Below are 23,786 nucleotides of genomic sequence, written 5' to 3'. Positions count from 1 at the left end.
CCCCAGAGCTGTCCACCTTCCCAAACGGAAGCGCCACCCCTCGTGAAACACCGACCCCCATCCCTCCCCCAACCCTGGTGACCACCGTCCACTCTCTCTCCCTGTGAATCTGGGGACTCCAGGCACCCCGTGTGAGTGGGTCCCGTAGGACTTGTCCTTCTGCGTCTAGTTCCCTCTCACACATGAGCTCTTCCTGGGCCGACGGGGCTCAGGCACACTGTCCTCACGCACCCGCTAAATCAAGCCTCCTGGCCCAGCACGGTGCCCATCCTCTGTGAGCGCCTTTCAGCGCCCTGGAATTTCAGCTTACACCCTGGGGTAACCTGGGGGCCTGGGGGCCCCGGGAGCAGCCCGTGCTTTCTGTGTGCGGGGTTCGCGTGAAGGATCGCTGACGTCACCGGGAAGCGTCTGGGGTGGACAGCTGCCTCCCGGCCGCTGGAGACAACTCCCCAGGGGCTCACAGCTTTCCCGACGGCCCTCCCGGGGCCACAGGGGCGGGCTGTGGCCCCCGCGGCCTGGAGTGCCCCCTGCTGTCTTGGCCCCGGGCCCTGGCGCACCTCCCGCATTCTTTCCCGTTCCCAGCGCACCTGGCCGCTGCCGGCGCCGCGGTGATGACCGATAACATTCACGACGTCCCTCCGGCTGGCGCTCGCGGCCCCAGCCCCCGGCCAGGGGCACAAGCAGGCCATTGTCCCTTGCGGCACGGAGCTGCCACCGCGCTGGGGGCCAGCATGGCCTCTGGGGTTTGGCGTCCCTTGTTCCCCCCAGCCAGGCTCCCATGTCCTGACCCAGAAAATGGGCCGGGTCCCTCCTTCCCCAGGGCTGGGGTCTCTGCCCTGCAGAGACCAGAGGGGGCTGTCGGGCACCCTAGGCCGTGAGTCCCCCCCCCACCCCCTACCCCGAGGCAGAGGCTGTGTGTCAGCATCTCGGAGGCTCCGAGGCCCACCAGGACAGGACAGATGCACGCTTGGTTGAATGGTTCTTTTTAAAAAAATGTTCCCTATTTGAAGGCGTGAGAGAGAGATCACAAGCAGGCAGAGAGGCAGGCAGAGATGGGGGGAAGCCGGCTTTCCGTGGAGCAGAGAGCCCGATGCGGGGCTCGATCCCAGGACCCCGAGGTCATGACCTGAGCCGAAGGCAGAGGCTTCACGGACTGAGTCCCCCCAGGGGCCCCATGGGTGCATGATTCTTTTTGAAACTAGCAGCATGTGTTAAAATGCCTGATGACCTCTGGAGTTTTCAGGGTACAGCCGGGCTGGGGAAGAACCCCCACGGCCGTGCACCACCCATCCCCTGACCCTCCAAGGAGAGTACCCTGCAGCCGCCCCGGGAGGGGCTCCCCAAGCAGGGCCCAGTCCTGGCTGGCAGCCACCCCAGGCCCAGAGCCTCTATGTGTGCAGGCGTCTCCCTGTAACTCTGACGGGGAGCTTGGGTGAGGACCCCTTTCCTGACCTCCCCTCGGGGCCTGAGCCCAGGAGGGCTGCTTGCCTCCTGACGGTGCCCCCCACGTCTGGGCTCCCTGTGCTTCCTGAGCACAGCCAGGCCCTGGGCGCCGGACGGATGGGCCCCCGGGGCGGCTGGCTGCCCACCCAAGGCGTCCCAGAGCTGGGGTGCGTGGCGCCCTCCTGCGGGGCCTCCGTGCTCCCGCTTGATGCGCTCCTGGAGATCCACTGCTTATGTCTCGTGGCTGAGCCCATAGGGATGGTGGTGGCCAGGGGTGGGCTGCCGCGGGGTCCCCGTGTGCTGTCGGAGAGGGGACCCGGTGGCCGGCTGGGATGCAGCCTGGCAGGAACAGGCCCGTCCCGATAGGCTGAGATGCCTCAGTGCGTCCCCTTTGCCCCCAGCTTCGGGAGGCAAGAAGCCCTCGGCTGCCTCACAGACGTCGCTAAGATGGCAGTGGGAGGGGCGGGGCAGAGGAGCAAGGCCTGGGAGGTCAGAGCAGAGCCGTGCTACAGGGGGGCCCCCACCCCTCCCCAAGGGCTCAGCCTCCAGAGTGGCCCGGCTGTGCCTTGTCCCCTCCCGTGGCTCCAGGGAGTGTTTGGGGCCCCCGCACCTGGGACCCCTGCCTGGAACACTTGTCGGGTGACAACGCGGGGACGGTCTGGGACTCTGATTACTGGTTAGCAGGTGGGACGTGGCCGTGGCGCTTCCTGGGGCCCGACAGGGAGGGAGGGCTACACCCCCAGGCTGCGGAAGGAGAGGGCACGAGCACTCAGTGCGGGTCCCAGGCCCGACGCCCGAGTCCCTGCTCCCATGTCTGGCTGGGCTGCCGCCGCTGGCCCTGTGAGCGGTGGCCCAGGGCCCTGGCTCCTGTCGCTGGCAACACCGAGGGCTCCACCCAGGCCGTGTGGCCGTGGAGGGGCTGTGGTGGGCGCCGTGTCTCCTTTGCGTGGGTGCTTCCTTGGCCCCGTCCACGCCCCGAGAGCCGGGAGTGGGGCTGGCTGGGCAGCAGGACTGGAGGGCTCTGGGGTGAGGCTCAGAGCACGAGGCCCTTGTCCTTCCGGTCCATGGGAGGCGCGCTCCGAGCCCGAGCGGGGTCCGAGCCCGAGCGGGGTCCGAGCCCGAGCGGGGTCCGAGCCCGAGCGGGGTCCGAGCCCGAGCGGGGTCCGGCCGCAGACGGGCGCCCAAGCTCTCCATCAGCGTTCTCCGGTGTCCCCGGGAGGCCGAAGCCCCAGCCGACTGACCCCCACAAAGGGCTCCAGGTGGGAGACCTGGCCGTATCTGTTAGAGTGCTTTCTGGGGGGCTGGGGGGCTGGTTCTCCTCGGGCAGGCCAGGCGGGACAGGACTCGCTCCTTCCCAGCGGGCGAGAGGGCCCGCAGAGCTGAGGCGGTGCCGAGTGTGGCTGTGCACGGTCCCTGGCAGGAGGCGCCGTGTGCTCAAAGGCCCAGAGTCCTGATGCAGACTCAGGAGAGCCCAGGAAGGTTGGGGCGGCAGGGACAGCAGTGGGTGCAAAGGCCCCGAGGCAGGCAGAGCTGGACATCCTCAGGAAGAAGGGCGGGAGGAGGAGCGTGATGTCGTGCTAGGGGGAGACGCTGGGGCCTCGCCTGGGTACTTGGGGGGGGGGCTGTGGGGGTCCAGGGTGGAGCCTGATGGGCGGCAGAGAGGGGTCAGCTGGGATCTGGCTTTGCAGGGGGAGCTGCTCAGCCTGCTTGGGGAGGGAGGCACTGGTGGCATGTGTTGGCCAGAGCGGCGGGAGGACAGGGAGCGGCCTGAGACATTGGGGCTGAGCTGGTGGGGGAGATGCAGGGCCTCCTTGGTGGGCGCAGGGTGGGCGTGTGGCGGTAGGCGTGGACGGAAAGTCCCCCGGAGCAGGACCTCAGGGTGGGGAGAGGGCTGGCGGTCTGTCCCCGGCCACGCTGCGCTCCCTGCCGTCCAGTCTGAGAGGGACCTCCTGGATGACTCCCCCAGAATTACCCCTTCCCCAGGCACGAGGAGGGCTGTGGGGGCCCCGCGACCGCCAGGGATGTGGGAGACATCCTCCAGGCCTCTGGTCCCTGGTGGCCGCCGGTCGTCTTCCTGTTCGGTCTCGTGGCTTCCCGTTAAGGGAGCCACACAACATGTGGCCTGTAAGCGTGGCTTCTTGGCACCAGGCTCTAAGGTCTGTCCCGTAGTCGTGGGGGTCCAAACTGGTCCTCCATGGCTGGGTGGGTGCGCCCCGCCCCGGGCACCTGCTCCCCGGCGGGCGGGCTGCTCCGAGTTCTCGGATCGTGGGGTGGGGGCAGGGCGGGCAGGCTGGCCGCCAGAGCTGACCGCCGTGTCCTCCTGCCCCGCAGCTTCCTCATCGTCCTGGTCTGCCTCATCTTCAGCGTGCTGTCCACCATCGAGCAGTACGTCACCCTGGCCACAGGGACCCTCTTCTGGATGGTACGTAGCAGCTCGAGGGGCTGTCCCAGCTGCTGGGGCTCTAGTCTCCTGGGCGAGTGGGCCATGGGGTGGACTGAGCTGCTCCTGGTATTTCTGGCCTGCACAGTGACCCTGTCCCGGCGTCCCGTCTGCTGGTCAGCTGCTGTGGGCAATGGGAAACTGGAGGTGTGAGAACCCCCACCCTGACTCCTACATTTCCTAGGATGCGGCAGTTTGGCTTGGATGAGAGGAGCCTGGGAATGGTGGTCTGGGAGGGCTTCCTGGAGGAAGGGGCTACTGAGCTGGGCTGGGAAAGGACAGCTGTGGGCACAGCTTGCCAAACCTGGGCTGTGGCCCCGCATCTGGGTGACTCCTGGGGTGTGGCAGCACACCGACCCAGGGCGCTGCCCAGGGTGCCCAGACTGCCGGGCTGGCTCCTTCCACAGACCTGCGTCCATTCACCCTGACTTAAGGGGTCGTCGTCACTGTAAACCAGAAGTCCAGATGCGCATGGGTCTGCTCGGAGACTCTCCTGTCCTGGGGCAGGTCCGACCCCCCAGGGCCATTCTGCTGTGACAGCCTGGCTGGCCTGGCCTGTCCACTCTTCGGGGTGACGGCCCCCTTCCCCCGCCCACCTGGCGTCGGGACCAACGTGACAGCATCTGATGGACCCCTCTGGGGATGTGACGTCTGTCCGGGGTGAGATCTTCCTGTCCACCACTGCGGTGTCTGTTTGCCTGGAGGCCTTAGGGTCTCGAGATGTGGGTTAAGGTGGTCTCTGGGACGGCTGTTCCCGGGGACGCTCCTCCTGCCTCCCCGCGGCCCCCAGCCGGGGCTCACTCTCCCTCGTGTTCTCTAAAGGTCCCTCCCCCCCACGCCCCCCCCCCCCCCCGCTGCCTCTCTCCCCTCCTCTGTTTCTCTCTGTCCCTCTCTCTGCGTGCTGGAAGCCCCGGATGGCCGTCCCCGTACGGTGTGGTTTGCTTGCTGGCGGTGTCGGTTCTCTGGTCCCGCAGACTTTCCCGGACGTGGGCTCGGCGCGGGGAGGCCTGGCGGCTCTGGCGGCTGCTGGGCAGGCCCCGCTTTACCGGGCGGCCTGGGCCTGGCAGGGTGTGTGTGGGCTCGTGTTTGGGGGTGACCTTCCAGTCCTACGTGAAGGTGTTGACTTTTGTCAGCTGTTTCTCGTGTCATGGAGACGGTGGTGGCGGCCCGTGTTCGTGTACGTTGCTGGCCGTCCGCCGTACCGGTCTGTGCTCCTAGACTGCTGTTCTCTGTAAAAGCGCGGCGAGCTTGTCGTCAACAAGCAGGACGGTGCGAGTGCCGGGCTTTGGGCGGTGGCTGTGCTCTTCCTCCGGGTCGTCGGGTCCCGGGGAGCTACGGAAGCCGCCACAGGTGTGGCCTGGCCTGGGGTCCCGGGGGCTACAGCGTCCGGGGCAAGGCGAGCCGCTCCTGCGTCTGGGCACTGTGTCAGCCGCCACCATCCTAGAGGCAGATGCCCCCAAAGCCTGCCCTGATGGGCCCTGGTGCTGGCCAGGGAGTGGGGTCCGTCTCCCCGACAGCTGAGGGGTGGGCCGAGCTTCTCGCCAGCCGGCACCTGCTGCCCAGGGAGGGACAGTCCTTCCCTGGCCGGCCGGGGAGCTGCGGGTGGTGGGGAGCAGGGAACGTGGGAGGCGCCCTTCAGCTCACCCCACAGCCCACCGAGGCTGAGGCAGGGCCCGCAGGGGCCACTGGGGGGCGGGACAGCCTGGGGAAGCCGCCGGGGCCGGCTGCTCCGGACCCTCGCAGACACGGCCCGCACCCTGCTATGTCGGTAGGTGTGTTCCTTGTGGGACACGGAAACCAGACCGCCAGGGGCTTACGCCCAGGACAGTCCGCCGCGGCTGGTGGGGGGGGGGCCCTGCCCTGGTGTGTGCGGGCCTCCGCTTCCCTCTCGCCGGCCGGGAGCAGCTCCCTCCCTGACACGGATTCTCGCATTCAGGGCTCAGAGTCCATGTTGTGTCCTGGGGGTGCCCAGAGCTGCGGGGCTGGGGCAGCTGAGGGCTCCGTTCTCATCCCGCCGCTCCTCTATCCCACCGGCCCCTTCAGCACCCCGGCAGCCCCCAGCAGACCCCCCAGCATCCCCGCTGCCCCCACCCTAGCCGCCCCCACCCGCCTTCTCTGTCAAGCCTGTGGTCATAGCATTTTTGAGGTGCGCGCGCCACCTGGTGGCCGTCGTCTGAACTGCAGCCATAGCTCCCCAAGGGATGGGGGCTCAGCTTGGACTGGGGTGGGGAGAGGCGTGCGGACCGGGTCCTGTAGCCCCTCCTCTGGGTGCCCTGCCCCGGGCAGAGAGCCTGCTCCTGCTGTGTCCCACCGTCCTGCTTCCCCTTGGGGGGTGGAGACCCCAGGCAGCCTCCCCGGCCCCACCTCCTGTCCGTCCAGACGCCTCTCCACATGACAGGCTGCTTCGGTGGGGCGGGCGGCGCCTCCCAGAACAAATCGGCTGTTCCCCCAGCTCTCTCTCATGACAAACTTGACTTCTCCCTCTGGACCCCCAAGACGTTGCACACTTGGCAGCCCTGTCCCTCTGCCTCACTCTCTCCCTCTGCTTCAGGGCACTGCGGACCCGCGGGTGGTCCTGGCTGCCTCCGGGCCTTTGCATGCGCGGTGTTCTCGGCCTGCGGTTTCTTCGACATGTCGCACGACTGGCTTCTCCTCTGGTTCCGGGTCTCAGAGCGGCTGTCGCTGCTTCTGACCCTGCCATCTGGGGCTTCCCCGTTCCTCCGTCCCAGGACACTGCTCTCTCCCAGTTCGGGTGTGCGGTGGGTGTGGGCAGCTCTGCGGGGGGCTTTGTAGCTTCGTGTCATTCGTACTCCCCAAGGGGAGACGCCCGGCAACTGCACGGACCCCACGTGCCCAGAATGACGCTTCCGGGATTAGGGCTCCCTGCCTTTGAGCCCCTGGGTCCAGACCTGCCCCCACAGGACACCCCAAGGCCTCAGCTCGGCCCCCGGCTCCGTCCATTAGAGGGGGTGGTGAGGACGGCCTCAGACTTAGCGCTCCGGCAGCCTTGCTGGGTTTCCAAGGACTCCCCGCCCTGCGGCTGCCTGCAGCCGGGTCTCCAAGGGGGGTCTGAGCTGGCTGGGTCCGGCTGCCTCTGGGGAATCCTGGCCGGGGGAGGGCAGCGGGCACTGGGGAGACAGCGGCACGGAAGGAGACTGCCGCAGTCCAGCCTCCAGGGGCACACGTGCGTCGTGTCCCGTGGTGGGTCCAGGAAGGACGTGCGAGCGGAAGACGGGACCGGGTGGGCTGTGTCCGCAGAGATGCTCCGGGCTGCTCCGTGCAGGGGACACTGCAGGGAGGCGGGCAAGGCCCACGGCGGCCGGGACAGGACGGGACCCCTTCCGCAGCGCGCAGCCTCCAGGGTGGGCCAGGCAAGCACAGGGGCCCTGGGGAAGTCAGGGGGGCTTCCTGGGGGTGCCTCAGATCCCAGGCCCAGGGAGACCCCCTGAGGGCAAGGGGCGTGGGTTATGGAGCCCTGTGGGAAGCCCGGGGCGGGCGGGTACGGGCGGCGCTGCCGGCCACCAGGCGGCGCTGCTGCCTGCAGAATGCAGGCGTCCCTGGCCTCGGGCCCAGAGAGGGCGCGGGAGCCAGACCGCAGCGTGGAGCCGGGAGGGGCCGAGCCTGGTGTGTAAATGGTGGAAAAGAGTCTCTGCAAACTGTGCTTTCCCCGAGAGCCCCTGTTCCTGCCTTTCCTTCACCGCGCTCGGCTGGACGGAGCCCTGGGCAGTTCCCGGGCCGGGGCGAGGCTGCCGCGGCCTCCCAGGGACGCAAGCAATCTGCGCAACAGACCCATTCGGGGCCTGCAAAAGCCATTTTTGGAGGCCGCCCCCTCCACGGCGGGTCCGGCTCTGTGGCCCAACATGGGGCCTGGGGCTGGTTGGGGGCTTCCCGTGCTCAGGGCGTCCTCGCCGCGGGGGAGTGAGCGCCCTGTGGCCCACGTGGGCGTGTGGGGGGCGCGTGTGCCCTGCGTGTCTGCTTGTGCGTGTGTCCACGCCGCCACGTGCGAACTTCCCGCCTGCGACCCGAGGGCAGACCCCGAGCGGGGGGCGGGGACGCAGCAGGCCCAGACGTGGGCCCGGGCAGACCCTCCCTGTGGGTTCTGGAGCCGCGCACAGAGGGGCTCATGAAGGCACGGCACAAACCAGGGGACCCCGTGCTGCCGGTGCCGAGCGGCCCACGGAATTGTCCCGCGATGCTGTGGTTAAAAACCCCGCGAGCCACGGCCCGGAGGCTTGGGGGATGAGGTCATCGCCCCCAGCTTCCTCCCTCGCCGCCGCGGAGGCTCCCTCAGCCCCGCCGAGGTGACCCGGCCCTTCTGCCAGCTGCCCCCCCCGCCCCCTGTCTCCTGCCTCCCCGAGACCCTCCCGCCCTGCGGGCCTCCGGGTCCCAGCAGCAGCAGGAGGCGGCCCCACCCCGGGACTCCGGACCCTTTGACAGCCCTTGACGGGTCCCCATTTCCGGGAACAAGGTCCAGGCTCTGTCCCCAGCCCTCCTGGCCCCCCAGCACCCCCAGCCCCAGCGCACCCCAGCTCCAGCCCCGCAGACCCGCACGTTGGCAGCCTCAGCCCTCCCCACCCTTCCCCTGCCGGCAGGGACAGCAGGGCTGACTTCTGGGCTGGTGGAGGCCGGCGTGGGAGGCTGCTCTGCACCAACCCTCTGCGGTGACCTTCTCTTGCGCGGAGTTTGAGTTGCTGGTGGCCGTGGTGTCGCTAACCCCGAGGTCGTCTCTCCTCAGGGGCTTCCTCCGACCCGGAGCGCTCTCCCCACTCCCCACCCCCGCCTCCTCTCTCTGCTCTGGAACCTTGAGTTCCTTTGTGTCTGTCCCCAGCGCACGGGAGCCGCCCAGGAAAGCTGGGGTCCCGCTACCAGGCTTCCCTCTGATGTCCCACCGTAGAATGGGGGCCACCCCCGCCCTGGCTAGGATGTCTCCTGCACTCCTTCAGCCAGCAGACGTTTATTAAGCACCTACTACATGGCGGGGGAGAGTGTGCAGAGAGACGTGGCCCTCTGGGGCAGGAGGGGGGCTTCACAGCCTGCAGGGCCCCCCAGTGTGGGGAGACGGCATCGCGCACCCCTGCCCTGTGCGTCTGCGTGCGTCTGCGTGCGTCTGCACTCGCGTTCTGCTAGGGCCGCAGCTGGGCATTCAGATTGTCCCTCTGCTGGGGGGGCTCTCGGCGGACCCCGGGTGACCGGACCCCCACGGGCCGGCCAGAGCCTTGCTGCTCTCGATGCAGACTCTGAACGCAGCGGAAGCCTCAAGCAGCTGGAACCCGCGTTCGGGTGTTTCCGCGCCCACAGGAGGGAGAGGGCCGGGGTTCTCTTCAGGGGGTCCTGGCCAGCTGGGGGCAGCGGCACAGTCTGCAGCCAGGGGGTCTGGGGTCCCCACTGCACGGCTGCGGTACGGAGCAAGCCCCCCCTCGGGGGCCGACCCAGGGTGACGGGGGAAGGGAGGCCGCCTCTGGACGGGGTGAGGACAGAGGAGGCCAGGACGGCCCAGGGCCCGGGAGGAGGGCCCTGGACAGTGTCGGGGGGCTGCTTTGGGGCGACCTCCCCTATACCGGGGTGTGGGGGAGGCCCCGGTTCCTCACCCTCAGTTCGGGTCAGGCCCCAGCTCTCCTGTATATGTCCGTGAACCATCTTTTTCCGGACTTGGAAACTGTTCCTCTCAAGAGACTTGGTCAACACATCAGATCCCGGGCCGGTAGAGGCCCCGAGAACGAGCCCCCGGCCCCCGGGTGACAGTGAGCCCCGGCCTGAGCCACCCCCAAAGCGGGGGCTCCATGCTTAACACCTGCTCGCTGGGCTGCACCCCACCGTCTGACCCCACCCACACTCGGGGCTCACTGCCCACCCCAGGGCCGCACGCGGTTTCCTTATCAGGTACAGTTGTTGTGGCTTTTGGCCTTCCTGACCGAGATGCGTTGGCCATTCCTTCATGGCCTTTTCCTCGGCTTTGGGGGGACAGTACTTCTGTGCCCGCTTTAGAAAGGGGCCTGCGCCCCAGCCCCCAAGGACATCTGAGCAGGAGGAGGCTGAGGGGTGGAGGCTGCGGGGCCCCAGGGTGGCGGCTGGGGGGCCCCAGGGTGGCGGCTGGGGCCGTCCCCACCAGCAGGGGACACAGTTTCCGCCCCACCTGGGACCCCGTGCCTGGGGAGGGCTCCAGGGTTAGGACTGGCTGCGTTCCTGGCCTGGAGGCAGCTGCTTCTGGGGGGACAGCTGACATTCCTTCATGTGGGGGTCTGCACTGTGCCGGGAGCTGTGACAGCAGGAGTCCTGGCTGTAACCGGGACCTTCCGCCTGCACACCAGGGCCCTGTGTGTGCACAGTCCTGCACTGGCTCGTTTTCTGGAACAAAGACATCCTCTGTGAGGCCCATGGCCAGGCCCGTTATCTGTCTCCAGAACTATCCTATCGATCAAGTCTGCTCGGGACGAAGTGGGGGGCTTGGGCGGGGGCTCACGGAAACGGATCCAAGTATCTGGAACCTCCCTGAGACACCCCACATCCCCCACAGATGCCCCTTGGGGGGAAAGGGGAGGTGGCCCTCAGCGGGTGTGCATTTGCTGGTGCATCTCTGGGGCCTGGGGGCAACTCCCCCGGGGCCCCGAGGGCGGCTGGGCCCGGCCGGCACCAGCGTCTCCTGCCCTAGGAGTCGCCCGCGTCTGGGCCTGACCATGTCCACACAACACTTCCTGTTTTCCGGCTGGAAAACCTTGTGATGCGAGCTGTGCCGGCGTCTTCGCTGGGGGCCCCGTGACAGCCCCGGCCGGCACCCCCGGCCGTCCGCACTGGGCTCCGCCAGCCTGTGTGACCCTGCTCCCCGGGGGGCCATCTGCCCCATCCGCAGGCCCCCGAGGATGGAAGCGACCGGCCTGCCTGTCGGGGAGTGGGAGCTGGGGCGGGAAGAGCCAGGGAGCCGGGACAGCCCAGCTGCGGGGTCGGTGGGCCCCACGGCCTGTCCCGGCACCTGGGGTGTGTGCGTGCGCGTGGTTTCTGGGCGTTTCTCAACGTGGCCAGGCGTCTGGGTGGCCGCCTCTTCCCCACCGTCCCCCGCAGTCTTTTCTTTCCTCCTTTTGGAAGTTGTGGTGATTTAGCTCTAGGTCGGTAGCCAGACACACAGGCACCCGGGTTGGGGTGCAGGGAGGTGGGGGGATGGGCGGGGGGGCGCCCCGGCTCTGAGCAGGCAGGGGGCTCGGCTCAGCCTCCAGTGTCGGCAGGAAAGGAGTCTCTCCTGCTGGCCTAGGAAGTGACGCCCGTTTGGGGGGAGCGTGCACCTGCCCCTGGACACCCATCCCCCGACCCCTCCACGGGGCAGGGTCCCCTCGGGCACGGCACTCAGGGCCTGCCGGGAAGGTGTGAGCCCGGGAGGGAGGCCGAGGCTTCCTGGCGCTCCCAGGCCGGCCCCTGTGTCTTCCCTCCTGCCTGGCCTGCCAAAACCTGTTGTCAACGTCTCCCCGAGGCCCAGGACAAAAGTCAGACGCCGGGGTGGGGGCCCCTTGCTGTGGGCCCCGCAGGCTCCTCCGTTCGGGACTCAGCGGGATTAGAGTGTGCCGTCCGCGGGACAGGTGTTTCCTTTATGCTCTGCCTGAGGGCTGCAAAGACACTCGTCATTAAGTGCCACATTCAGTGGGGGTCTCGGGCGCAGGGTAGCTGGAGGGCCGGGTTTTGTGAGGGCCTTGTTCTCACATCTGACCCTGGCCAGCTGGGGAGCCTTGTTTGAAGCACGGGGTAGCAGCTGACAGAACAGCACGGGGACCGGGCTGAGCAGGCAGTGTGTCGCCGGGCGCAGGCGGGGCCTGGCACTGGCGCTCGGCGGGGGGCTCCCGGGGGGCTGCCCTGGGGAAGGCGTCGGGGTAATAGGATGAGCCCGGAGGGGCCTCGTGGCTGTGGGGTGCGGCATGGCGGTGTCTGCCAGCTGTCGCCGCCCGGACGCGCGCGGGCCGCCCTCGTGGCTGGTCGCCGGGCGGGGGCCACGGGCCCGTGCAGGTGTCTGAGTCACCGCCCCGGGGTACGGCATTCAGACGGGTTATAATCATGTTCTCTGTCTCTCGGGGTCACGCGGAATGAAAACCAGAGCCCCGGCTGTGCGGCTGCTGAAGTGTGTCATTGTGTGACTTCACGGGCAGGAAGAAGGGGGCTCGGGGCAGCTTTGCGGGGTCGCGAGCTGCGGCCGCATGCCCAGCCCCTCCCCCCGCCCCCTGCCGCACTCGGCTGACCTCAGGGCTGGGGCGCGGGGATCCTTCGCTGCCGTTTTCTGCTTTCTGGTTGTAAGATCGAGTGCTGGTGGGGCAGACTGGGGGGAGCGAGTGGAGGGGGCTGTCGGGGCCCCCAGGGTTGCTGCCGGTCCTTTTTAGAATGGAGTGGCCTTTGCCGGGGCCAGCACAGGGTGCTCCCTGTCCGCTCCTTCTGCGCCCTTGGGCTTGAGGGCCCCCATAGCTCGGAGGAGGCCCGAGAAGCCCGTGGGGCGTCTTCAGGCTCATGGGAATTGGGGGGGATGCTGCCCTCTCCGGTCTGTGGCTGCCGGCCCCCTGGGAAGGCGAGTCCCAGGCCCCCCGGGCTGCAAGGCACAGACGCCCCCGTCCGAGGCCCACGTTGAGGGGCGCCACGATGGCTTTCTGGTGGAATTGACCACTACCGGGCTGAGAAAAGCTCCTCGTGCCGAAAGCCGAGCTGGGGCGCCCACGGCCAGTGGCTCCTCCGAGCTCGGTCGGGGTCAAGTTTGAAGGACCAGGAAGACGGGCCGGGCGTGGCCCCCAGGTCTAGCTGGGAGAGGGCACACGCCGAGGTCCACACGCACATACGGGGACGCACATGGAGGCCCCCGCGTGTGGACACGCTCACGTGGCCTGTTCGCTCAGGCACCGCCACGCGTCTGCGCGCACACGTGCCCACTGAGCCCTGGCGCTTCAGGCCAGCGGGGAGCGGGACCCCCTCGGGGCCGCGTTCCGTTTGCACATTTAATCCAGAAACTGTCAGCACGGAAGCCTGGAGGAGAACAAAATGTCAAGTGTGTGCTGAGAGGCGCTGCCCCCTTTCCTGGCGGGCGACGAGCTGGTCAGTTTCCGAGCACGGCGAGCCGAGAAGAGGCCGCGCATTCAGAGCGGCTGCCGGGGCCGGCCTGGGGGCAGGGCGCGCGGCTCTGCTGCGTTTTCAGCTCTCGAGCTGTCCCGTGGCCTCTTCTCGGGGGCCGCTCTCTGCACCCGGCGGGGCCGGGTCGGGCTCGAGCGCCGCAGGCCTCGGGTGCGGGGCCTGGCCTGGGGTCTCATTTCTCGGTGTCGCCCACCCCGTGAGGTCCCTGCTCTCGGCATCCGCTGGAAAGCCTGGGCTGTACCGCCGTCCCCATGACCTCGCTATTTCCAGGGAGCTGGGGAGTTCAGAGCAGGGGAGCCGAGCTCAATCCCGCTGTGGGATCCTCTGAACTTGCCCCGACACATCCCCTGCTCACGTGGGGTCTCTGTCTTCATCTTGGGTTCAAGGTGACGTCCTTTTAAATGAGGACATCTGCTAGGCCACTTGGTAGCTCTGGGACATGGGGAAATGTCTCTCATTCTCAGGGCTCCTAAGAATTTCTAGCTACTCCCTGGTGTTCAGAGGCCTCTGTCCTAAGACTCCATCATTGGCTCCTGGGGAGATGGACAGTGAGGCGCACCCCCTCTTGAGAAAGGGTGGCACTGGGGCAGCTGGCCTTCCTGGTCTGGGAGACGCTTGCAGCTGGACGTGGCTCTTCAAGGCCCCAGACCTGCGGCCCCACCAGGGAGCCTAAAGGAGGTGGTTAGGGTCCAGGCCCCCCGAGACTGCCCAGGGGGCCCACATATGCTACTGACCTTTTCTGAGCCTCAGACCCCTCCTGTGGGAAAGTTGAGTGACGCTTGCGGCTCTGACACGGGGGGGTCGTGGCCATTCTCAGTCCAGCGGGCCAAAGGCACGGCGGCAGACGGCAGTGGACGGCAGCGGACGTGGTGGACAGTGGCCTCCTTGGCCATGCAGGTGTCCAGTGGCAGGGCGGTAGGGGTGCCGGGGAGGGGCGTGGGAGGGCCGTCTGTACCCAGCACAGGGTCCGGTCGCGAGGCAGCGACCCCGCGACCACGCAGGTTCCTGGGCTGACACGAGAGGCCTTGCCCGATTATCTCTGCGGCTCTTACCATAGACCAGCCGTAGCGAGGAGTGATCAGGAGCGATAGGAAGCATATTGCAAGCACACGGTTTGGTGAGTTTTGGCCTGTGTAGATGCTCTGAGGCCATCCGGGCAGCAGACCCCGCCATCACCCCTGAAACATCCCCATGACCATGGGGTGACCTGTGCTGACACAAGTCTGCACAGACTGGCTTGTGTTTTCTAGAGTTTTGTAGCGCTGTCCTGCCGGGCTGCTTTCACCTACCATCATCCGTCTGAGGCATGTCCTGATGGTCGTGGGTGTGCCGGGAGCCCCTGCTTTGTCACCACTGGGTCGACTCATATTTCCTTTTTCTCGGGTGCACGCCCGGGAAGAAGCTGGCCGCGCAGCGTGGTGGGTGTTTAACTGCGGGGACGCGGGCAGTTCTCCTGCGTTCCGGCCACCGCCACGGCCCCAGTACGCCTGGCGTGGTCGGTCTCTTGGTTTGACCCGCGTGTATGGGTCGTGGTGTCTCGTGTTCCAACCTGGATCCTCCAACGACGGATGGAGCCAGGGACCGTCTCGCGCACTCCACGGCCCTTCCTGGAACTTGGGAGGGGAGGTAGTTTCTCCGATCTTCCGTTGAAAATTTGAGTTGTCTTATTGTTAAATCGTAAAAAGCTCTTTACATATTGTAGATACGTGGATGTCTGTTCACAAATATTTCTCTCCTGTCTGTGGTTTCCCTTCTCATTCTTGGAGCGGTGTCTTTTAAAGACGAAGTGTTCTCCGTTTTCACAATGTCCAACTCATTGCTTTTTTCTTTTTTTTTTTTTTTTTTTTTTGTGCTTTCCGTGTCTAAGAAATCTTTCCCAAACATGTGATTGCTTAGATTTTCTTTTGGTAGTTCCCGTGCTTGCGTTGAGGTCCGTGACTTAACGTTGGTCAGCCGTGTAAATTATGGGTTAAGGTTCACGACTCGATACGTGAGTGTTCAGTCGTTCCAGTGCCGCTTGTTGCAAAGAGTGTCCTTGACCCAAGGAACCAGGTGGACGCCTTTCGTAAAAGTCAGCTCATGAGAACATGGTCCTGTTTTGGGACCGCCTGTTGGGATGCCCTGACCGGCTCATCTGTCCATGCTTCGTTCCAGCAGCTTTGAAGAAGGCTTGCAGTGAGCGGAGACAACCTGCCAGCTTTGTTCCTCCTTCACGTTGCTCTGTTTGTCCTACGCTCTTTGCCCGTCTCTATACATTTTAGAAGCTGCTAGTCAGCTTTTTACAAGAAGCTTAGTGGAATGTGGTTTGGGATGGTACCGAACCCCGAGACCAGCAGGGGAGGACTGATGTGCCCAGATCGAATCTTCGTAGATTCATAGTGCAAAACCGTAGGCATTGCACACATTTAACAAGACCCTTCATTTCCATCCAGAAGTTTTGTAGTTTCCAGGACGGAGGGCCTGCACATCTTTAGTCGGACGCCTAAGTGTTTCCTTTGTTCTGGGCTGTGGCCCGTGGCATTTCTTTCCCGCGTTTGGTTTCTGGTTGCTCATTGCTGGTGTTCAGAGCCACCACTTCGGTAACTTGTGTCTCGAAACTTTCCCAACTCAGTTCTTACTTCTAGCAGCTTTTTTTGGGTGGATTCTGTGGATTTTTTTTTTTTTTTTTTTCACTGATAATCCCATCTTCAAGTAAAGGTCGCTGCACCTCTTCCTTTCCAGTCTGGATGGCCCGCTCGTGTCTCTGGTCCGACTGCACTGGCCGCTGGTGAATTACATTGATGGATCTTCAGACGTTGAACGAAGCTCGTGCTGCTACATAAACCCTCCTTCCTTCGTGTCATCTTGCTCTTTCTATACACTTCCCAGTTTCTTCATTCATTAAAATTTTGCTGAGGATGTTTGCATCTCAGTTCATGAGGGATATTTTCTAGGTTTTCTGATAACGTTTTGGATTTGATACCAGGGTAACACTGTCAGGGTCAAGTGAGCTGAGCTGTATTCTCTCTTCACACAGAGAAGAATTTCTGCAGAATCAGTCTTATTTCTTCCTTATGCACACGGTGGAATCCGTCAGGAAAGCCATCTGGGCCCGGGCTTTCCTTTGTCAGATGGCCGTTTGCTAGATGTTAAATGTCCTTAATATAATATTCAGGTTACCTGTTTCTTCCTGAGTGAGCTTTGGTATTCTGCATGCTTGAAGAACTTCATTCACATCATGCAAGGTGTTAACATCTGTGGGACATGTAGTGATGTCTCCTCTCTCGTTCCCAATGTTGGTAATATGAGCTTTTTTTCTTTTTTTTTTTTAGTGATCAGTCTGGCTACGTGTTCAGTGATTTTATTGATCTCAAAGAACCAACTTTTGAATGGCGTTTAAGTGTTTCTTTTTTGTGATTTCACTGGTTTCTGTACGGATTGTTCTTTTTTTTATGCTTAGCTAGTTTACTAGGCTGCCCTTTCTCTTGCTTGTTAAGATGGAAGCTGAGGACACTGGCTAGAGGTCCCCCTAACACGGGGACTTGGGGGTGCGCCTTCCCCGTAAAGACTGCGGTCGTACCCCACAGATCTTGACGCATTACGTTAGTTTCATGCCACTCAAAATATCTTCTGATTTCCTTTTTGCTTTTTTTCTTTGATGCCTGGATTATCTAAGAGTGGATTCCTTCCCAAACATTTGAGGATTTTCGAGATACTTTTCTGATACTGATGTCTACTTTAATTCATTGGTGGTCAGAGAAAATACTCAGGATGATTTGATTCTTTTTAAATGCATGAAGACTTGTTTGATGACCCAGCATAGGGTTTGTGTTGGTGGACCTTGCACCAGGCATGAGGGAAATCGTGTGTATCCTGCTGTTGGGAGGACTGTCCCATCAACCTGGACAAGGTGGCTGCGGTCAGCAGGAAGGGCCTGCTGCGTCCTCCCTGGTGTCCAGCTGCTCGTTGTGCTGATGTCCGTGGGCTCCGAGACCTCCAGCCCCGAGGGTGAGGCTCTGTGTGTGTTCTTCCAGGGCGGGTCACTCTTGCAAGGGCAGTGTGAAGCTCCGCTGTTGGTGTGTCAGTATTTAGGATTGTTACGTCCCCTGATGGACGGGTCCCCTTATCACTCCGAAGCCGCCTTCTTTATTCCCCGTCACGTCCTTTGCTCTGGGATCTACCTTGTGTGATGCTAGCATGGCCCCTTCGCTTTCTTCCCCTGAACGTTCTCCTACTGTATCTTTTTCATCTATTTTGCTTCTAACCTATATGTGCCTTCCCATGTGAAGGGTGTGTGGCGCCTTACTCAGTGCAGTACTTCTCTGCATGGGTCAGAGGTCAGCTCATTTGCACTGATTAGCATGCGTGTATCCTTGGTCTCCACGCCGTCGTGGTCTTTGAGAACGGGGTTGCATTCTGTCGCAGCTGCCGTGTTCGTTTTCCCCGCAGGACGTGTGTGCCTTCTTCGGTCCACAGAAACCCTCTGGTATTCGGGAAGGCTCGCACTCCTGTTCTAACGGCTGCTTCTCACGGTCACCTTTCCCAGCCTTGTTTTCTCAAGTTAACCCATCACAGTGCGGCGTGCTGACTCTCATCCACACCCTAGGATGTCCACCAGCTCCCCCAATACATGCGACACACGTCTTGTTTCAGACCCGAAAGTCTGGGTGAACCGCTGGGTGCCCAGCAGGGCGACCGTGAGGGAACGTGATTCCTGTCCTGAGTAGAGGGGTCGCGGGGGGCCTCGCCGAGCAGTGTGGCTCCAGGCAAAGGTGAAGGACTGAGTCGTGCCTTTATTTCCATCAGGGCATTCCCGGCAGAGGGGACAGCGCGCGGGTCTGGCCCCGGCCTGGCCGGCCCTTCTTGTGCCTCAGCTGGATGGGGCGTCGGTCCCCTTCCTGTGCCCCCTGAGGAGCCTTTGTATCCTGCCGCAGGGTGTCGGGGGGCCCCGGAGCTTGTGGGGTCCCCATGTGTAACTGTGGGCTTCATGGGGACAGCAAGACCTGCTGGGACATGTGGACACGAGTGGGCAGGGTGTGTGCCAGGATGTCTCTTTAGCATTCGTTTTATAAAACTGGTAGACTCTTTTCCCCAGGGTTTTTAAGCCGACAGAAAAGTTGTGCAGAAAGTACAGAGGCCCGGGATAGCCACGCCCCACCCCGTACCCCCCGCCACAGCCATCGCACGTCAGCACACGGCGGTTGTCACAATCCGTGAACCGACATCACTGTTACTGAGCGCTCACGCACGTGGTTGACATTGGGGTCACTCTTGGTGCCCCTTTCTGTGGGTGTTGACCCACGTGGAAGGCCGTGTCCTGTCACACAGAGGACTGTCACGGCCCCGAAGGCCCTCTGTGCCCCGTATGGGGCTCAGCCCCCGGGTTGGGGTGCTCGGCCCCCGGCTGCCCCTGGCATCTCCACACACAGCGCACAGGCTCCCGCCCAGTGTGCAAGCGGGCCCTGGGCTGGGCAGGCCGGGGCCACCATCTGACTCCGCTGTGGGCACATGCAGAAGTGGGGCCCCGGGCCCATGTCTCAGCCTCGTGGGCGGGTTGAGCCCTGACAGTTGGCGGCCTCGAGCCAGCCCGCTCTTCTGCTCTGTCTCCCATAAGCCTTGGCACTCCTTGGCCATGACCTCGGCTGTGCTGTGAGCATCTCTGGAGTGAGGGCACCACTCCCACGACCTCCAGCGGACAGGTCTGGGTTTGGCTGTGTTGGGATGAGAGGTCAGGCTCTCCAACCTGGGGCCATGGGCTCGGTCCCGGGCAGCTGTGTGCCTGAGAGGCTCCGGGCCCGTGTATGCCCTGTCGCATCTGGGCATAGGTTTCCCTTCACCCCTTGTGCAGAGCATCCTGGCTGCTCACCTGGCTCTATCCCGCAGCCAGGCCTCACCAGCACCCACACGGCATGGCGGTCGGGACAGACGTCCTTCAAAAGCGAACGAGATCCCGTTGCCTCCTGGAACTCTCCGGAAACTTCCCACGGCCGTGAAGGGACGCCCACAGCCCTCCCTGTGACCCACATAGCCCCTCAAGGCAGGGTCCCTGCTGGTTCTGCCGCCCCCGCCCCCCAGACTCGGCTCCCCGACGACGTCCCTCCTGCACCCTGTGCGCCCCGCTCCCCGCCTTCAAGTGGCAGCTCCCGCGTCGCTTCTTTGGGACACCAGCCCTCCACTGTCCCGTCACCCCCACGCGCTCGCTGGTGGTGGGGTCCCCCGGACGGTGAGCCTTTTCTGTCCCCAGCCTGGGGTCTCTGCAGGGGAACAGCCCCTGGTCCTGTGGCTGGCCTTCTCCCCTGTGGGGGGCCCCGGCGATCACCCGGAGCCCCCATGTCAGGTCGCTCGCGGGAGTAGGTGAAATGGTGTGGACGGAAGACAGAAGAAGCCAACATACCTCGAAGGTCACAGAAAGCTCTGAACTCTGTACATTCCCTACTGAGCAATGCTGAGCGTGCACGTGGGCGGGTGGGGGGCTGGGGAGCCGCCCGGAGTGAGCAGGGCGCCCGCGCCAGTGGGGCCGGGGCCGTACCTCCCAAGGTCAGAGTACCCCGAGCCCGGGTGCCCCGAAGGCGATGGGAGATGGGCTGTGAGTCTGGGGCTGGTGGAGAGGGCTTTCTGGGTGGGGCACGGCTCACGAGCTGCAGCAGGGACCCCAAAGGGCCCCCCTCGGCAGCAGGACGGGCTGTGGGTGGCCCTGGGCTCAGCCCAGGATGGGGTTGCAAATGGGGTTGGGATCTCAGGTGTGAGGTGTGGACAAAATCTGGTCGTGGGGCTTTGTGGGTGCCTCTTTCCCGTGTCTCTTGTGCACCCAGCCCGGGCGGTGGACGTGAGCCCGACCGAGGGTGAGGTGCCCTTGGGAGTGTGAGACGGTGGAGGCAGGTGGTCACCAAGACACGAGGGGACGGCGTCCTGCATTCAGTCCCCAGGGAAGACACTGAGGAGGACAGTGGGGGTTTGGGGACCCCGGGGGGAGGAGTGAGCAAGGCCAGCAGCCCGAGCCCCGGATGGCAGGAGCTCGGTGGGTCTGCTGAAGGCCAGGCGTCCACTCCGGGCCGCTGCGGAGCCGATCTCAGACTCGAGCTATTTAAACAAAAAATCTCCTGAAATCAATGCTTCGATTTAGCGCATCTCTCCTTTTACCGGTGACACAAGGCTCGGTCGGCTTGTGTGTCTCAGGCGGGCTGCGGCCTTCGTCCCGCTTCTCACGGAGCGCCCACTTCCCAGCGGCGAACCCGCCTGTCCCTGGATGTCCGGGTCAGCGGGCGCGGCACACGGCTGTGGTCCCCCGGCCACGGCCGCAGTCACTGTCTAGAACATTCCCATCGCCCCCGAAAGCGCCTTTGCGCCCCTTGGCAGCTCGCCGTCACCCCCGCGCCCAGCACCTGGTAATCAGGGATGTTTCCTGTCCCCGCGGTCTTGCCTTTTCCAGGACGTCATAGGAAAGGCATCTCGCCGCACAGAGCCGTCGTGTCTGGCTCCTCTCAGACGCGGCGCACACTTGAGCCTCGTCCCTGCTCTGGCCTGTGCTCACTACGTGTTTCCTTTTCATTGGAAAGGATAAAACGTACCGCGTTTGTTTATCTGCTCACAGGCTGATGGACACTTGAGCTCTTTCCAGTTCTCGGCTGTTACGATGAAAGGCGCCGTGATTATTGCGCAGGTTTGGAGGAGCCTGTGGACTCGTTGCCCTCGGGTAGACCCCTCGGCGCGCTCCATGCGCACTGACCTCGCTAAGGGACCACGGGCACTTCCTGCGGTGGGCTCCGTGCCGCGTCCCTCCGTCCACGCACCACGGTCCTGCTGATCCGGGGCGTCCTCCGCACTCGAAACCGCCCGGACCGCCCCGTTGTAGCGGACCCCGTGGTTCCTGTGGCATTTACCCCAGGGACACCCGGGACCTCGGCCACAGGCACACACGGTCTGAGCAAGGGCACGTCGGCCCGCCCGCCACGGTCCTCATGTCCTCTGTCTCACCGAGTCTTAGGACTGGTTCCTGTCATCGAGGTGTGAGTCTGGACTCCAGGTCTGGACGGTCAGATATGCCTTTTTCTAATACCCCCCCCCCCACCCCGACCCGTGGCTTCTCTCTTCTCCCAGCACTGTCTTTCCGAAGAGCTGAACTTTTTGATTCTGCCCAAGCGCAATTTTCCAGGGCTTGTTGTTTATGTATTTTTTCTTTTCAAGGTTCATGTTTTTTGTATTCTGTCTAAGAAATATTTGCCTAATCCAAGGTCACAAAGACTTTTCTTCTATATTTCTGTAGAAATTTTCTAGTTCTACGTTCTGTGTTTATATCTGTGATTCATTTCAGGTTTAATTTTATGCGCAGGGACAGGTATGACATCTTTCCTGCGCGTGGTCATCCGATCGCTCCTGTGCCGTTTGCCCGTCGAATTCCTTTGACACCTTTGATGGAAGTCAGCTGACCGTGCGCGTGGGTCTGCTTCTGGACTTCCTAATCTGTCCTGCCACTACCACGCTGTCTTGATTAATGTGACTTTTATCGCAAGCCTTGAAATCAGGCTGTGTTAATCCCTTAATTTTGTTCATTTTCAGAAGTATGTTGGCAATTCTAGCCCTCTGCATTTCCACCGAAGGCCTGGAGGCCGTTTGTTAATTTCAACCAAAACAAAACCAAACAAAATCAAACAACAAAACCCCGGCCTGAATGTTGGTCAGCCCCGGGGCGGACCGCATGCTTCAGTGGGGCGCGTGACTCTGGGACGTTTAGCTTTTCTGCTTTCTGAACACGGTGGGTCTCTGTGCCTCCTCGGATGCTTTGCACACGCTCACCCGTGCTGTGCGGCTCCGAGGGCACCGATCTCTCACGTCATTTCTGTGGCTCGTTACTTTCCGTGTTTCTGACACCGAAACGTGACGGTTTTCTCAATTTCGCTTTTGGACTGCTTGCTGCTAGCGTGTCGACCCTGTATCCTGTGGCTTCGCTAACCTTATTAGTTCTGGAAGCTTTTGGGGGGGGGGTAGATTTTTTAGGATTTTCTATGGAGATGATCGTGTTGTCCCAAACAAAGTCAGTTTTGTGGGGTTTTTTTTTCCCCCTCTTCAGTCTCCATGCTGTTTTCTCCTTGTTCTTGCCCGATGCCCGGGCTCCCACCACGACATTTAGTCCCTCGGAGAGAGCAGCCCCACGTCGGGTGCCTGGTCCCGAGGGCACGTCTGGCCTCTCGCGGAGAAGTGGGATGCGTGCAGGGGTTTGACAAACGCTTCGCACCGGCCGGGGACGCTCCCTCCTTCCGTCTGTGGTCGGAAAAGTGGCTCTCGGGCCTGGCTGCTGCGTTTCATCCGATGCATTTTCTGTGTAACCTTCTTTCTGCTCCACTGGGACGGTGGGCGCCCCGAGGGGTTTTCAGAGCGCACCGACCCCGGGTTCTTGAGAGAAAGCCCACTTGGTCATGAGGCATCTCTAAAACACATATTGCTCCGTTGGATTTGCTCAAATGCAGGGTCGAGTTTTCGCATCTGTGTTCACGAGGGACGTCGTCTGCGGCTGGTTTGCTCGCAGCGTCTGCTTTCGGCGCTGGGTAACCAGCGGGAAGTGTCCTGCCTCATGGTTCGGACGACTTGGGACGTAGCTGCTGTTTGCTTCAATGTCTCAGAACTCGCAAAGCCATTGGGCCTGGGGTTCTGTTTGGGGAGAAGTTTTTGGTTAGAAATTGTTTCTTTCGCAAGTTTAGGGCCATTCTGTTTGTTTCTTCCCGAGTCACTTGGGGTAGCTGGTGATTCTGGTGTCCGTCCCCGAGGAGCGGGAGCCCCCACCCATCTCGTGGCCTGCGTCCGTACCTCTGTGGGATCATGAGCACTTGGGGCTGACTGAACGCGGGGGACCTTCCTTAGCGCCCTGGCAGGGGGCACAGGTTGGCGGCTGGTGCCCCACAGTGGCTCCCGGCTCCCTCCCCAGCCCCTCGCTGCTGGCCGTCCAGCTGGGCAGCCCCGGCCCCCCTGGCGCGGGCGCCCTGCTCACTCCGGGCGGCTCCCCAGCCCCCCACCCGCCCACGTGCACGCTCAGCATTGCTCAGTAGGGAATGTACAGAGTTCAGAGCTTTCTGTGACCTTCGAGGTATGTTGGCTTCTTCCGTCTTCCGTCCACACCATTTCACCTACTCCCGCGAGCGACCTGATCACCGGGGTCCCCCACACGGGAGAAGGCCAGCCACAGGACCAGGGGCTGTTCCCCTGCAGAGACCCCAGGCTGGGGACAGAAAAGGCTCACCGTCCTGGTGACAGGACACAGTGGGGGGCGGCAGGGGTGGGGCGAAGATCGGACCTCTGTTTCCTTCCAGCCCTGTCCTCGGGAAGGCCACCCCTTCTCAGAGGAATGAAATTCAAGTCGACGACCCTTGGAGCCCACGGCCCGTCTGCTTTTGTCTTACGCTTTTACTCTGTAAACTGCAGCCCTAAAACAACACACATCCTTCTGAAGCTGTTCACATATTAGCTCTTAAAACAGCAAAATCCGTGCACAATTTCCTCTCAATCCCTTAAAACATTCCTGAAAGGGGGGGAAAAAGCTGTTTAAATTCCCCGCCTGTCATTACAACCTCTGGACGTGCAGAGCCAGCGGGGGTGGCCGGCCGCCGGGCCGCGGAGGACCAGGACCACCGTGCGCCCCGCCAAGACCCCGGACAGACGCAGGCCTGCCCGCCCTCGCCCAGGGTGGCAGCCCCCTTGCCCGCGGGTCCCCAGGGCCCCCCCCCCGCCTCGGCTAAAGTAAACACCACCCAAACCAAGGCAGAGCCTTTCAGCACTTCAACTAGATAATTAGAAAGGGTTTTCATCCCCGAGTCGCTCTCGGTTTGGTAAACTTCTCGTCCTG

The 23,786-nt window shown here is 63.2% G+C and overlaps 1 protein-coding gene across 6 annotated transcripts in view; it reads left to right on the top strand.

Annotated features, from left to right (window-relative positions):
• Window positions 1-23,786, top strand: part of KCNQ1 (potassium voltage-gated channel subfamily Q member 1) — a 307,094-nt gene that overhangs the window by 42,777 nt on the left and 240,531 nt on the right. For 5 of the 6 annotated variants that reach the window (XM_082749162.1, XM_082749163.1, XM_082749164.1 and 2 more), the window contains one exon: window positions 3,775-3,865. The exons of the other annotated variant lie outside the window; for it this stretch is intronic. In XM_082749162.1, coding sequence (XP_082605288.1) covers window positions 3,775-3,865 — 91 coding nt within the window. The remainder of the gene's footprint in view (window positions 1-3,774; window positions 3,866-23,786) is intronic. 6 annotated transcript variants of the gene reach the window in all.

This window comes from Mustela nivalis (genome assembly GCF_964662115.1).
Source record: "Mustela nivalis genome assembly, chromosome: 9".
In the NCBI taxonomy this organism is placed as follows: domain Eukaryota; kingdom Metazoa; phylum Chordata; class Mammalia; order Carnivora; family Mustelidae; genus Mustela; species Mustela nivalis.
Note: the sequence above shows the minus strand (reverse complement) of the source record. Positions and strands in the feature narration are given on the sequence as shown.